The sequence below is a fragment of the Passer domesticus genome, chromosome 1 (assembly GCF_036417665.1).
Source record: "Passer domesticus isolate bPasDom1 chromosome 1, bPasDom1.hap1, whole genome shotgun sequence".
In the NCBI taxonomy this organism is placed as follows: domain Eukaryota; kingdom Metazoa; phylum Chordata; class Aves; order Passeriformes; family Passeridae; genus Passer; species Passer domesticus.
In genome coordinates, this window is record NC_087474.1 from 115,428,993 (window position 1) to 115,445,614 (window position 16,622).

The 16,622-nt window shown below is 39.6% G+C and overlaps 1 protein-coding gene across 14 annotated transcripts in view; it reads right to left on the bottom strand.

The window, feature by feature from the left end:
- ZNF521 (zinc finger protein 521) overlaps window positions 1-16,622 on the bottom strand; it is a 230,057-nt gene that overhangs the window by 196,825 nt on the left and 16,610 nt on the right. For 4 of the 14 annotated variants that reach the window (XM_064435496.1, XM_064435548.1, XM_064435519.1 and 1 more), the window contains 3 exons: window positions 15,637-15,699; window positions 14,527-14,586; window positions 8,778-8,957 (listed from right to left, as the gene is read on the bottom strand). In XM_064435496.1, the coding sequence (XP_064291566.1) occupies window positions 8,778-8,957; window positions 14,527-14,586; window positions 15,637-15,699 (303 nt within the window). The remainder of the gene's footprint in view (window positions 1-8,777; window positions 8,958-14,526; window positions 14,587-15,636; window positions 15,700-16,622) is intronic. The other 10 variants (XM_064435505.1, XM_064435524.1, XM_064435542.1 and 7 more) reach the window with 4 other exon arrangements.

Below are 16,622 nucleotides of genomic sequence, written 5' to 3' on the forward strand. Positions count from 1 at the left end.
GGGTAAGTAATGACTATTTTTTCTTCTTCACATATGTGCCAGTGTTGATGATTCCCCTGCCCCCTCCGGTCCTTTCCCTGCAGGCAACCATCTTCCTTGGACAACGAGAATTAGGAATTTCAGCTGCATAGATCAAATAGTGATTATAGTACTGCTTTCCCAAAACTGGAATGAGCACTGATGGTTGTGTCCTGCACAAAATGCCTGATAAAGGTCAGTGGATTACCTCATGTCATCACCTGGCAGATCTCAGAAATTGGACTCTCTTCTCAAGCAGGCAGGAGACGTCACTTGAACATTCAGAGAACAAGGTTACTTTTCAATGGGAAAGTCACAGTAGCCAAACATTAACGCAGAGAGATACCCTGTACTGCCCATTTGGAAATGCTGTGAGGAAACGGCTTGACCTTTAGAACACCCAGCAGTGGCTATAAATAAATGGAACAACAGACTGTCACTGTAATAAAGCAAAGTTCTGGATCTAGCCAGGGCTGATTTTCAACAGAGTGCCAGGGAGGCATTTGAACTAACTCTGAAAAAGCCAGGGAGCTGGCCAAGTCAGTGCTTTGAAACAGGCAGTGACGTAGGGCTAGCTTGGAAAACACAAAATATCAAAGCTAGTAGAGGAACAATTTATGACATTATCATGGGTCCTCCCAGAACCTAATGATATTGCACTCACCTACAAGAGAATGTCAGGGGCTCCCAGCTGATACTTTCATAGCTGTATGTCAAAAAAGCACCACATAGATATGTCCTCTGCTATAGCCTAGGACTATGACTGTAAGTCGTACTGCTAAGCGCGGTTTGGGAAGAAGACACTAAACCAAGGTATATTGTTTATGTAAAATGTTGTTTTTTCTCAGAGGGGAGACCTTACTGCTCTCTATAACAACCTGAAAAGAGGTTGTAGCCAGGTGGGGGTCGGCCTCTTCTCCCAGGCAACAAGTGATAGGACCAGAGGAAATGGCCTGAAGCTGTGCCAGGGGAAGTTCAGGCTGGACCACAGGAAGAACTTTTTCACTGAAAGGGTGGTTAAGCACTGGAATGGGCTGTCTAGGGAAGTGGTGGAGTTATCATCCCTGGAAGCATTCAAGAAACAACTGGACATGGCACTCAGTGGTGTTCACTCAAAGGCTGGACTCAATGATCTTGGATGTCATTTCCAACCTTAATGATTCTACGGTTCTAAACCAGACTCTGGGTGACAGATACATGGGCATACTTTTAGCCTCCAAACCGGTGTATTGTTGTCCTCAAGATTCACTTTGATCTTCAGTGAAACAGTTTTTCTTGGGAACTTCTGAGCAAAAGTAGTCAAAATCTTGGTTCAGCTGTGTGATGGCCAAGTCCCAGAATGGCTGGATTTATGTTCCAGAATGTATGCCTTGGGTGTTAATAGCACTTTGGACCAACTCTGCTGCCTACCCTATTTGCCCACAAAGGCATGGATGGCTGCAAGATGAGAATTGAGAGCCCCATAGAAGATCCCAGATTATTTAAATGTGAAAGACAGCAGAGAGACAGTTCTACCAAGAACTAGACCTGGTATCCCCTGCACTGGGGCTGCCTACACCAAATCCCTCTGCCAATGAGAGAACTATAGTCTCCAGTTGAGCAGTTTCTGGCGCAGAATAGGACTCTTGGGCCAGCAAGGGAGTGTCTCTGTCCATGGTACCAGTGAGGAAATGGTGCCCTCTCTGGTGCAGGGACGTGGGATCAAATCTGGCACCTTGGCATTATGTTGGGATAATGCCAGGTTCCCATGGTGCAAAGTCCTTGGTGGACTTGGTGGAGCAGATAAGCCAACCAAAACTCTTTCTAGTCTGTGCTAAGAAAATCATCAGCCTTTTTAGTGGTAGAAAATCAGGCTAGAATAAGAGGAAAATAGGAAGAAAAAATGAGGAAAAAATATCGATTAAAGACAAAGATAAAGCACTCAAACTCTCTTGGAAGACACTGTTAGCTTATTCTCCCACCTCCAAACAGAACAAGGGTTCTGGCACTTACAATTAATACTCATGAACAGGTTTGCTGCAGGGGTCCCCCAAGTCAAAAATAACAGTTCCATGATACAGACCATCAGCTGCTTTCTATTACAGGGGGTCACTGACAGACAACTCAGGAAGTGCTACAAGCTGCTTTTAAAACACCCAGGAGATTAAGATCTACTGGTTTCATGAGTGATTAACAACCTCAAGAGCAGAGATTAATGGTTTCCAAGCAAAAGCGAAGAGGTTTATGCCTCCTTGTCCATCTTGGTTGTTCATCATGGATCCTCAAGATAAGCACAGGGATTTTGAAGAACAGTCAGAAGGCTGTGCTCTCTACTTTCACAGCTTCCAGCTACAGAATATACAAGTTCCCTTCATATCTAAGAATCATTTTCACATAATTTTGATACAAAAATCTAGCAACGCCATTATTAAGACCTTCGTCTATCATCCATAGGAGCATGAAGTTTTGCATATGAACTTCTGTATGGCAAACTCGCTATAGCCTTGGCCATTCAGTACTGCATACAAATCTTCTATCCACATCCAGTGAGAGGCTTTACACTGCTCTTTGAATTCAAAATTTAAATTTATGGAGGCAGAGGCTGTAATTATCACCCTATTCCCCTTTTCCCCCAAATATCAAGGATTTGGAGTTGCAGATATGGGTCCTGGACCAAAAAATAATGAAAGGATGTGAGGCTACAAATTGCAAATTACCACGTGTGTTGGCTGAGACAAGAAACTGGGAGATGAGCATCTGCTTTCCACTATCTGTCAAACAGAATATCATGTTGTGGAAAAGAAGTCAGAAGTTTGTGGTTCGAATCAAATAGAAAAGCAGAAGTATGTCTCTGTAACACAGCAACTGGGAAGCCCTCTAAGGAAAGAGAGGCCTGAGCTCAAGTCCCCAGTCCAAACACTGTTTGTCTTTTATTCAATAACTGTTTAATGTAAAATCCATATGCAGTCCTTGGTGCAGGAATTCTCTAGAGAAAAAGAGTGACTCTCTCAAGTGAAGTAACTGTACTTGGCAAACAGTGCCTGGCAGTATGCCACCAACTGCAATGAAGCAGATGAATATGCTTTTGGTGCATCATATATTTAACTTCTTAGGGTCCTTGTCCTCAGAAACACTTTGATCAAGCTCTGATTTTTCTCAGTGATGCTGAAATGACCAAGGAGACTTGCCATATATCTTTTCTCCACAAATGCAGAGGAAATTGAAAAAATAATGACAAGAAATGCAATATATCTGGCCAGGATTGTTTTGCTAGCAGGAAGAACCATTCTAGCTAGGATATCAAAGCATGGTAACACCAAGTGTTCACAAGATTTATCTTGTAGTCTCACTGTACACGGCATACATCCTTTGGGACAAAATCCCCTAGAAAGTTTTCAAGTGTTCTAGTGAAGGACTAGAAGGAGATGGTCCTGGCACTACCAACTGTTTCAGAAAGATGAAAGACTCCTGAGCACTAGGAAGAAAAGAAAAACAAAAAGAAACTAAGAGAGAAGGGAAGGGAAAAGAAAAAGAAAAAGAAAAAGAAAAAGAAAAAGAAAAAGAAAAAGAAAAAGAAAAAGAAAAAGAAAAAGAAAAAGAAAAAGAAAAAGAAAAAGAAAAAGAAAAAGAAAAAGAAAAAGAAAAAGAAAAAGAAAAAGAAAAAGAAAAAGAAAAAGAAAAAGAAAAAGAAAAAGAAAAAACCATTACAGTGGAATCTCCATTGCCTCCTGTTTGCTAAGACCCTGATCACTCATGGTGCATGCTGTCTGTGCAGCTGTTAGGTAACACAAGCTCTCATATGTAGACATGAAAGTAGATGTTTCTCAGTATGATGATGAAAATTAATTTTGGTCATAATTAGAAAAACAGAAATACTGACTTATCTAGGAATTCCCACCCTTGTGATACTCCAGTGCTGATGGAGACCAGCATTCAGAACAATGGGCCCCTAATACAGTTCTGGAATTCTTTTCAGATGGCATCAGACAGGAATCTCTGAGCAAGGCTAGAGGGCAGGACAGCATCTTTTCATTGGCAGGAGACACACAGCTATGACCTGCAACCTTTTCAATATCAGAAACAGCTTAGGTGATAACAGGAACAGCTATCAGCTCTACCTGATACACTTACTCAACCAGTCAGAGCTCTAGAACTAAGCTAGAGCCCAAAGCATAAAACTGAGTCTACATAACCACCTGAAAGTAAAATAAATATCCCCAGTGGAGAAATATCTCATGTCTTTTCCCTCAGAACACCCTTAGCCTTGAAGCTATGACTGCATATGGTCCAGTAGCCTGATTTCAGGCAAGTTTTATAGCCTGTGAGGCCAACAGGGCTAGTAGGGAAGTCCTGTAACGTGCACTGTGTCTACTCATGTTCAGGTGGAGCATGGCAGATTGTGTGCCAGCATGTCCACTGCTGCTGAGTTATTCAGCAACTCAGTCAACTAGATTGTTCACTGCATGTTTATGCTCCTTGTTCTAGTATTACTCAGGTTATGGCTGAGATTTCTGATGCCAAAGTGACCTATAGGTTCTACAAGGGTACCAAGCTTGAGACAGCCAGCAGAGAGGCAGGTCTCATACAGACATGGGAGACTTCATAAAGCAGGATCCCTGAGGACTGAAAGGGAAAATAAACAGCACAAAGCAATGTGCAGGGAAAAGGGATTATAAATCAAACTGGAGACAATAAAAGAAAGTGTATGACACATTGTGTCCTATCAACAGCATATATGGCAGCAATTAAAAAGGTTAAGTATCCTTTCCTGGTGGCAGAAGAGGAGAGAAGGTGCAGTTGAGGGTTTCTCAGTAGTGCACCATATTTGATCCTGCATTCAATTTCCTCCAGTGAGATCCCAACTGACATGTACTAGAAAGACATCAGGCTCATAGCCATGCTAATTGGACCCTTTGCTTATAAACACAACATAGAGGATGACAATGTGCAAGTGGCTTGAGTTATTAAATTAAATGCTGCAGGAAGAATACAGTGTGAAAAGCATTAATATCAGAGAGATGCACTATTAAGTCCATATTTTTATTGCCAACCTTTTGTAATGACTAAATGAATATAATTCAGCATCTTATCTATGCTTGGTTACAAATATCGCAAAGAATTTTTTGGAACTTTTCCCCCCATTTATCCATTATCTGTATTCCACAAACATCACAGGAATTGTCAGCAATTAACATAAATAAATCATCACCTTTTCAGAGAAAGCTTCAGTACAAGAATTTCAGATGATAGCAAAAAATACTACTAAATAGCTTGTGAAGGGCCTGTTCCATCCCCCACTGAAGTCAATGGGAATCTTTTCACTGACTTCAATGGACACTGGATCAGACCCAAATTGAAAAGATCAATAGCACACACATTAGGATAAAAGAGCAGCTATGCCCTCCTCCAGAAAAAAGAACATGAGTTCAATTCAAACAACAGATTACAGAAAGGAACCAGTTGGGGAGGACTTTTTTCTCCTCCTTTGAAAAAATCTGCTAGAGAACAGCAATTCAAGATCCTGAGAGCTGAATCTCACAGAGTTGTAAGTAACTCTCATCTTCCACAGTCCTCTGAATAGGTGGGGGTGACTGACACTTTGAGAGATTGGGAGAACTGTTTAATAAACCAGCTCCCTTCTCCTCATTCCAGTCTTTGGCTGAGAGTACAGAATGAAGATTCAATAAAGCAATTTTACTCCTTCCACTGAACTGTCAAAACTTCAGAGAAACTACTTTCAAATGCAAAAACTAGAAACTGGAGCATCAGTTTGAGAACCTTAAGTGGCAGGCTCGATTCTCAAGCATATTACAAGGTTGGTAGAACTAGGGGCAGTAAAGACACTGGGACATACAAATGTCGTGTTTCATATTCCGGGTTTTACTAGAGGGTTGCCTTAAGCCATTGTGTTTTCATCCTGTTTGCTCCATCAACATAATTGTTGCTTTTACCTAATAGATCTGAATGGAAAAAGACCATACAACTGAATGGAAGAAGACCATACAACTGGACCAACATGCATAGTCTGTAAATTCTTGCAGTGCCGCTCCCCATGCATCTCACAGAGCATCTCAGTGAAGCTCAGTAAAATCCAGACAAGCTACAGCAGCTGTCTCAGCCACCTGAAGAAAAGGGTTTGGAGGGCTTCACAACTTATTTACATAATGGACATCTTAGGTAACTCTTCCCTGCCTGAGACTCAGACTGGAAAAATCTCAAGATAGATGATACACTCTGCCCTCCTCTAAAGAAGACATAGTTGATCCAAACAGAAGAATACCGTAGAAAAAAAAGTAAATTTTTTAAACCTCTTCCCTTTTATTAACAACTTAGTGACAGACATGTTTGTAGACTTACTGGTAGTCACCTTAGAGTGTCTCCTAATTTCAGTGGGTCTCTGCAAAAGGAGACAACTAGAGCAACTATGTAAGACCCTGTGGCATCAGAGGACTGTGATGAGAAAGGGAGGAGCAACCAGCCCTTCTTGATAACACTTTCTTTTAAAAAACATTTGAGCATGGCACCCAAGGCTGCTTGTGGAAGAGAAAGACAAAAGTCCAGGGAGCTTGACTAAAATGCTAAAAGCAAACCTTATTTTTGTCAAATATATATTGTGTTTCAGCAAAGAAAGCCTTCTTTCTGTCAACTGTTTGCCACAGATTATCTAAAAATAATCTCATCCAATGAGGTTGTGTCCTTAGTGTGAGGTTACACATGCACCCTAGGACCCTGAATTGAATCTACCTCACAAACAACCTGTTAAGTATTTTTTTTGCTTAAGAAGAAATCCTCAACTCCAGCCATGTCATTCAGGCCCCTTTTTCAACTCTAAGGGTGTATTTAGGTCATTTATATTTAGAAACAGAGGACAGTTGGCTTTTTGTCAACTTTGTACTCCAGAAGGGCGTGTAGTTTCAGTTTTTGTTCACTTCATTAGCTTTCAAACAGTCTGGTCTCTACCCATTCACTATCACAAGTTTCCTTGAAAGAGAGGCAAAGGTATTTTTAGGAACTTAAACAATTTCCATCAAGATTGATTTTTTCCCCATCCTCTGCTATCGTATGTGTATTCCTACCTTCACACATGCACCTCAGCATTTTTATTTTCACTCTCATTTAGCAACATAGCTCTCAGCAAGAACTGCTATGTTCAGGAGCAGTGGTCCAGGATTCTTCCTATTTAGTGCTCCCCTCACCTGCTTTTCTTCAGTTTCTTAACCCAACTACGCAAGCACTGTTCAGTGCATTCTGCTTGAAGCTTTAAAGCAGAGAAAACACTTGGTAGAAGAGGGCAGCAACTAACTAACCAGAAAAGAGAGACAGCTGTATCAGAACAAGGTAAAAAACCCACAGGGATGAAGAAATGGGATCTGAGACAGTGAAGGGGAGAGCCAGGGGACTTAGGCAGGGTGAGTACTTTTTAGGAGAGGAAAGGAAGAGACAAGTTAAGCCACTAATTCTCCAACACAGAAAGAGAAAAAGAAAGAAGTATGAAAAAAAGGAGAGAAAAATGTTTAAGTTGTTTCAAGTCAAGAGAGAATATCCATACTGCCAGACATCATGAGCACTGTAGAAAAATTCATTCTGGAAGTTTGTAGGAGTGATTAGAAAATGATTGAATTGATTGTATCTCAAGTCAGAAACACATTTTACAGGCAAGAAAAGGCAAAGCAGTATATTAATAAAAGTAAATACTTCCTGCTGCAGCAAATTTTCATCTTCCATAATTTGAAGTGAGGATTAAAATCATTTGACAGATCCACATTACTTTCTCAACCTTCTTCTGCTCCTGCCCACTTATTCCTCTTCTGCTCGTCATCTTTTCATTCTCAAGACTGGTACTGCTATCTGACTTTTATGTCTCATTCTGACAGGGCTTAGCCTATGGACCTATTGGAATCAAAACTCAGGAAGCTCTCCAAACACAAGCACACACAGACACTTCCTAAAAGCATTCCCAAATTGAAATGGAATTTTCTTACTTACAAAGTCATAATAAAGAAAGGTTTTTAACAAAACTCCACTACACAATAAATACATTTTACACTGTACAGGCTAAAAATAAATCAGTAATTAAAAATATAAGTTCCTTTCTCTTGATCCTGAGCCTGTTTAGACCTACAGTGTGTACCATAAAAAAACCTACTCTATTTAAATTTAGCAGATTTCACATGGTTTTCTCAGTAAGGGGGATCTCTACAATAATTTCAAAGAGGAATCTAGGTGGTAGACAGGTCCATTTACCCAGCTCTACTTAATTCAGTAGTATCTGATCAGCACTCAGTTCTGCCCCTTCACTGAAGCCGAGGTCTTATTTTCCCCTCTAACAATTTGCTTAATTCTTCTCAACTTTCAGTTACTGATTACTGTACAGTCATTTGTAGTTAACAGATTAGAGTAACACAACATCCAGCTCAGTTCTGCAACAGGCCATTGTGCAAATTCATTCATTATGTGACATTATGCCACTTAAGCCTCACTTGCAAATGCCCTCTGAATTTACAAGTGACCTAGCAAAACACACAGAGAAGCAAAGCATGGAAAGCTGTACTATATGGATCTAGAAAACACACACAGCAGTCATATATCCTTTGATATTAAGGAAATTTATAATGCTCCATTTACAGTATAATCCTGTCCCAAAATCTGTTTATAAAGGTCTCAACCAAGCATTCAAGTGCAGGAATAAAATAACTGAAAAAGGAGGGGTATCAGAAGCAGAGGATGGGAATCAGAAATAGAGCAGTGCACGAAGACACAAAGTGATAAGTATTGTTTACCTGTCAGTTGACATTGATTAATCTTGTGTTCTGTGATATCGCTCAGTGACTCAAACACCTGGAGGCAGCTGTCACAGCTGTGCACAGCTTCTTCTTCTAACTCCTCCCCTTCATCCGGCCTTTTCTTACAGTCTAGCACATCTCCATCTTCTGCCTTGTCTTCTAGTTTACAGTTAGGGTCTGAAAGAAAATCAAGACTGTGATGTCAGACGTGTAAGAAGAGAACATTCAAGAAGAAAAAAAATCAAAATAGGTTGTTGTGCTAATGATGAGAAGAAAACTATTTGGCATGAGCCTGCAGCACACTGTAGAATTTATTGCTAAATAAGCAAGAGAGGCTTTTTTCCTTTTTTTTTTTCCAATCTCAATGAAAAGCAGATTTCCCTTCTACTCTCACAAATGCAGCTCCGTTTCTCACTCAGGCTATTCTTCCATGCTTCAGTGTTAGGATTGTCAATTTTATTCCAGCTATTGAAGCTGTTTTGATCATCGTAAGAAAGGATAAACCACCTATGCAATTAGTTTTTCAATGAAAAGAAAAATCAGATCAATGAGTGTGCAGGAACTTCTTTTCACTGTTAACTACAGCGTTTCACAGGAAATTACCAGAATTAAGAGACTAACAAATTTGATTTACATAAACATGAAATTAATCTTGATTTTACAACCCACTCCATCACCACACTATTTGACACAAACAAAGCCCTGGAAAGCTTATACCCTGGGTCAAAATGCTACTCATGCTCTGAACTTGTGCATGAATTAAAGACAGTGCTCATCAAGTCCTTGTGATTGCCAGATCATGGAAACTGGAAACTAACTACTCTAGTGTAAAAGCTATATAGTGCTCAGAGAAAGCTTTATCTGTTTGACATATTAACAGGCATTTGGGAGATAGCAGGATAGCTCCAACCTCAGATCAGTAGTCCTGAGCCCAACTGAAGCTTCTAACTAGAAGAAACATGCAGCCCCACCACCAACCCATATGTGCAGAGACACCTCAGAGCTCACTGCACTGCCTCAGTTCTGCAGATGACCAGCTCAGTAAGATGATGTGTAGCCTAGAACTTTTCTTCCTCCTCTGAGGAGGAACACAGTAGCTTTAACTGATCCTGACTTTTTGCCCATTTTGCTAAAAGCTTCCTTCAAAGACAGAAATAAACCAATCTGTCTTTCCTAATAAAGCAAGCTGGCACTTTACTTTGTTTTTCTCAGGAACCACAGTACAACAAGTGAAATGCAGAAAAGAAATGGTTGTGCACATTCCAGCAAAAGGAATGCAAGTGTTTCACCACTTTTCCCTTTTCTGCTTTGGCTGCCTCATCTTTCCTTTTAGATATTTGAGAGAGCTGAGACCAAAACAAGTCGTTTTAGAAAGCAAGGATGAACTCCTATAATAATAGGATATAATGCAAGTACATTTTAAGATGCTACACTCTTTAGCTAAGAGAGTGAGTAACCAGGAGTCGGCTCCCTGGCCAGGGGGACAGAGAGGTGGTATCTGTGAACACACCTAACTTAAAATTGATTAGGATCATGCACAACTCCTTGGAAGAAGAGAAACTAGAACATGCCAACACTACATTCATATTGGGGGTAGGGTGGTGTGTGAAGAGAAGCAGGAAGGCAATTCCATTTTAAACCACTCACATCCGCTCTCAGAACCCTACCGTCATCTGGGCACAGCCATTCCTGTGTTTCTCGCTGCCCACAACCAAGGTCAGAGCTCTCATCATCTCTCTGTATCCTTTGGTCCATACTGCTGCACCCTGCCCTTCAACTGTGCAAACACAGATGGACCCGCAAGCAGAAACTGGAAATGACCCATGTCAGGAAGTCTTTCTCATGCCATGTGGCTTGTGATCAAAACCAAGGAATTTCTTTGACAGGGGTAAAGGGCAGTATTTATTTTTAAGGGAATTATATTACAGAGAGAAACCAGATTATTTTTTTTAAATAAAGAACATATTTTGAAAGCAAAAATACATTTGCTTTGCAAACGCCCTGTCTATACACTGAGTCCTTACATGACAAATTACATCCACAAGGTTCTTTCAAGAGTGGAAATTTCCACTTGGGCAGCTACTTCCAAATAGAAAAGTAGCCTGCAAATTTACAAACCAAAAAAGGTATACTAATTATAAAAAGACTTTATGGCATTTTAGACATTATTGAATATTCTAAATGTAATAACTTCCATTGCTGCTTCATTTTACAAAATAGTTTGAAAGATTAATAAAAGTAGCTAGGAGATCTCCAGGTTCTAAACAGTTCAGAAAATGAAATAATTGTCTTAACTGTTGCAAACTGACCCCAACATCATTAAACACTTGTTGGAAGGCAGCATGTGCATACTGCATACTATTAGTTGTTCAGCTCAAGCTCCCAGTTTCATCTCATAAAATTGACAGCACTCAGGGAAATGTGGGCACTAGGTCTGAATTTTAACATGAGTATTTAAATGCTGCACATAAAGTTTACAGACCTGTTTGTTTTAAAATAAGGGTAGTGTCTGACTTTGCTCTAAGTACAGTGCTGAAGGAAAGAAAAGGGAGGGGAGGGAATTCTCAAGACTCCCTATTCAGTAACACTTGCATTTTACAGGAATTCAGCAACGCACACACAAACCTAGGCACACGTGCACCCCTTAGTGCACAAAAGCCTAAAGGATCACTCAATTTAAAGCTTCATACTTAGCGACCAGTTATTAAAATTAGAATCATTTTAAGACTAATAATGTTTTGCTTCTCCTTCTGCATTTGGAGATATAAACTCTACAGGGACAGAAGTCAGTCAAGCTTATTCCCTTCTGCTGCAACTTTAGAATACATGCTCTAGCCAACTGGCACATTTGTTTTTAGGTCAACACTTAAGTGGGACCCTCTGGGACCTAGGTTCGAGTTTAGCCTATGACAGCTTTGTGAAATGAGTTCTGGCAGTCTCAGCCCCTCTCAATGAATGTATTTCCACTGTGATCTGCTTCTGTGAAGAGATGTCACCATCAAAATAAAAAGATGTTTAAAGAGAGCAAATATCATTTGGAGGTTTTGTGAATAGATAGCTGTTCTGTTTCAACAATAAATATCTTCCATCAAGAGCTGGTCTAACCTTAAATAGTTACTTAAATTGAGGATAAGCTGCCTTATTTGAGCAGCTCTTTTGGAAGACTAGAATAAAATATTTTATAAATGCAATATGCATTCATCTGTACTTTCTCCTTAACCTCTTGTTCAAAGCTCAGGCTCACATTTAGGCTTCAAAGCAAATGTCATTCAGCTCCCACATTTCTTTCTCCACAGTATCTGCAACAATCACAGCCACAATTCCCTCAATAAGATGGTGTTCATAGTAAAATTACTTTTCCCAACATCTGCAAATACCACTGTGATTTCCAGAGGTTTCTCTGCCCTATTTTGGAGGCTGCACCAGCTGAAATGTTTCAATACCCATCAACAACAATACACACACATCCTCTCCACCTTCAGATACCACTGGAAATTATCTAGTGAAAAAATGAATGAAAGTTGCTTTTTTTGGAAGAGAAATAAATTCTGCCTATTAAGGCACTTTCAAAAAATAAGAGAAAGAACAGTTGTCTTCTCTTCCTGATTATGTTAACATTATTTATAAATGGAAATTAAAAGAAGCATGATTTTCTCATTACTATGTTCCCTGGCAGGTGGTTCCCCCCTTCCCTTCTTCCTTCTTCTCATAAGGGATGTTATTGCTGTAACTTGGTCTAATAAAACTGCAACTTCGGGGAAAATGAAAAATTGCATCGGTTTAAAAGTGTTGGAGGCAATAAAGCCATGGACTTCAATTAATTTCAAGTATGGGAGCGGTTTAAGGCCAACCAGCAGAAATTCTATTCTGCCCATGTAAAAATGAGGTTTCACCACATTTACTTTTTATAACCCATATAAAAGTCAAGTAAAAGTAATGAATATCTAAAAGTCATCTCAGTGGACTGGCAAAGACTGTCCATATTCTTGAAACTCATCTTACATATTTCTGCCTATGCTGCAAGGATCCATAGATAATCCCAACTAAAACATCAAACTACCAAGAAAACAGCCTCCTTTCCAATCCATTTCACTGCCTTGCAGTAGACCTCCTTCCAAGCCACTTCTGCATGGAAAAGTGCTGGCAAAAGAAAGGAAAACTTAGATCATGTGGCTATAATTATTACCAGGCAAGGAATATTTCTTCAGCTCAGTGGTAAAGTAAAACTCTGTCGCTCTCTGCTCCCAATAGTGTCCATCGCAAAACAACTGCCTCATTAAATCTCTGCAGTAAGATTAATATGCCGTAGCTGCACTACATTATAACTTGGTACTCTATAAAAAGCACATTTAATGGTTAGAGCCAGAGCTTAGATACAAAGTATTACTATAAAAACTTCTGGCAGTGTGTACACAGTGCAGGCCTTCTGTACTGCTCGCTCTATCAGTTTTTTGGTTTTGGTTTTGTTTTTTTTTTAATACTGGCACTGCTTTCTTGCTATGGAGAAAAACAGAATGCTAAATCCTGCCTAGAAATAAACAGAGAACAACACAGGACATGATAGTAAAAGGAGAACTAGCCCATGCAACTTAACCACTGAGAATTGTTTTAAGGAAAAAAAAAAGCAGAAGAGCCACCATTCCTTGACATTGATCTCTGGTTTTGCAGTTGCTTATTTTTCAACTTCATGTCCCCAAAGCAGGACGAGTTGGCTTTTTTCAAGAATTTTCAGATAGTTAAATGGAGACACATGTACGCTGAAAAGAGTTGGAGAAATTCCTATTAAAAAGGCAAAGAACTCCCTCGCTTTCATTTACTCTCTTCAAACAATCTGCTTTATGCACAAAGCCATTAGACCCTGTAAAAGGCACCAAACACAAACCCACAGGACACAGACAGAAATATAAAGCTGAAGAAAAAATTAACCGCATTCTTCACCTTCATGAGAGGAATAACTCCAACTGTTCTCCAACAGATTACCTACACATATTCGAACACGACTAGCCTTCTAGGAATATCCTTAAGGAGCCAGCCCTTACTCCAAAAGGTGACCTCAGCTGAATGAATAAGACTATGCAGATGAGTCAGTCCTTCTCTTCTGATAAAATTCTGTGAAACCAGTACCAAAGGCAGAAACAAATTATTTCTTGCATTCTCCAACCATGTTAGAGAACAAAGAAGCCCTTGTTGTTTTGGGGAATTAACAATTATTTCTTCATGATTATTAACAATATTTTTCCCTCTGATCCTGACTCAAACAACAGTTTTGTCCAGACAATCTTACTTATTAAAATTAAAGTGCCCCTAATTAATCTCTGTCAATAAATGACACAAACATTCTTTAAAGAAATCACCCCTATCCACATATTTTAGAAATATGGAAATAGTTTAAATGAAATTGATAATAAAGTTTATCTAAAATGGCATGGTGGGGGGGTGGTTACATCGGGAATGCAGAGAAGGTTTAAATTTAACAAAAAAGCAAATAAGGAAAAAAGAAAAGCATGCTGTACTTTAGAAGCTTCTCAGTTTCAGTCAGCTAACCTACAAAAGGCAGAATTTCTAATTGTCAGAAATTGAAAGGTAAGGGGAAAGGAACGTTATTTTCCATTGCAAGACCCAAGAATGCATTCTAAGCTGAAACAGAGAAAGAAGAGTGTAGGCTTTGCAAAAACACCCCGATACAAAAATCCCTCACACTGTTGTCAAATGGTAAGCAAGCACTAATGAAGGAATTCAGCATTACCAGTCTGTGCGGCTGTGTGTCCCACACCTGCCTGATGGTCCTCTGTTTCATTTTCTTCTACTGTCAGAAAAAGGTAAACAAAACAAAAACAAAACAAACAAAAAAGACGTTAGGTAGGTAGCTGAAGTGTTTCAAGCATCTTTACACCAGCCTCAGTTCTGAAAGCCAGCAATGCTTGCACAACACGGGCAAGAAAAGCTGCACTGCAAAGTGCGAAAGTGGAGACCAGACCAAGACAGAATACATTGCTGTATGGAAGCTACAAATCTGAGAGCAGAGTGACCAAATCTTTTTCATGGCTTAAAAAAACAAATTGAATTTCCTCTGGGATATTTGTCTTCAATGCACTTTACTGTATTTGATTACAGATCTAAATAAGAGAACAATTATGGGCTTTAAGATTCTGCTTGCTCCACACAGATAAGAGAAAGCCTTCTCCTGGCAGATGGGAGAGGTGTGTGTGCTAGTTCACACATAAGCTTTAAAAAATAGTAATAATCCTATATTCAGTAGCAAACATCTCAGCAGTGCAGACAGCCTTGCAAAGGAGAACTAACCCCATGCTGTTTTACTGTATATACCATGCCAGCATCTTTCCCTTGGCTCACAGCTTTCCAGAGCAGTAGAACTAAAAACAATACAATTCTTGTCAGATTCACTATTCAAAACTTGTTGGGTGAGTGAACCTAACAAGAGCCATTCTGCTGCTACTTTGAAAAATTAGAGAGCGCTGTTCTCTTACGTTCTGATACAATGCCTAAGTAAGATTGACTCTCCCAAAGCAAAAGTAAGGGAAGAGCTAAAAGGCAGAACCATTTCCTTTTTATTCTCCCAAAGACCGAGTTCTTTGAGTTAGAGAACAGCGGAGAGAAAAGAATTCATTCTGCCTCCACAGGGGAAAAAGCTGAAAGGGGAAAGACTGCACTTTTGCAGCATTTCCACTCCCAAGAATTCAGACCTCAAAAAATAATCATGCAACTGAATTAAAAGCCCAAAGATTTGAGGCATTTTTCCTGGCTCTTGGGACAAGAGAGTGCAACACTTAGGGGTCACATATAAATCTAGACATATATGCAAAAGAAGAGATACATATACACACTCCACAGGTACCTCTTTTCCTCCTCCGCCAACCCCAAGGCTTCATACAACTGGTTGTTTCTAGAATCTGAGTTTCTAGAAAAAAAACACCAGTTTTCATAAGGACACTCTTAGAACACCAGACACTTGTAATACAGTGCATATATCAGAAAGAGTCAAGTACAATCTCTGAAGGACTCTAAACAATCTATATCTATATCCCAGAGCTGCGGCTAGCAAGCAAACTCTTCTCATCTACAGAGATCTGATAAAAGTTTCCCCAGCTCTGCAGTCAGTCCAGTATTTCACAAAATATGATTTTATGAGCTAATTTATGAGCTCAACTTGTGTTTTTGCAGCCACGATGTTACCAGTACCTCAGCTGTGATAACACTGTAAGATTTTCTTTGTTACACTGAAGCAGTCATCCCAGCATCCTCACAGCTGAAGGAAACCGGTCAGACAAAGAAAGCAGGGGGAAAAGCTCATGAAAAGCTGAGGTTTGGGGAGCGCGTGGTCAAACGCACATTAAGCTAAACAGAATGATTTTTCTCTAAGGTAGCACAGATCAATAGGTTTCATTAATAAAGAAAGAAAAATAATGAATAAAACTAGTATACAATTAAAAACAAACAAAAAAAGAGATACCATCTATTGTGACCCCCCTCAAAATTCCCAGGACAACCTCTGCAGCAGCCTAATCTGACCCTATTTATGTCCATCATTAGCTGTTGATGTATTTCCAAAAAATATTCCAAAATATGATGTATCTCCAAAAAATGTATTTAAGAACAAGCTCTAAAACTGAAAATTAGTCCATTCTTCCATCCCTCAAGAGGAAACTTACTTTGATCATCACTACCTACTTATCAGCCTTATTAAAGGTTGTAGATGTATCTGCTGTCCTCAACCATGGCAAATGTCCCTTCTCAGTTCAAAAAAGCAGTTTAAGAACTCTACCATTTCTTAACTTTCAAGATGGAATTGAGGTCTTCAAACATGAATTTTCAATAAATGAC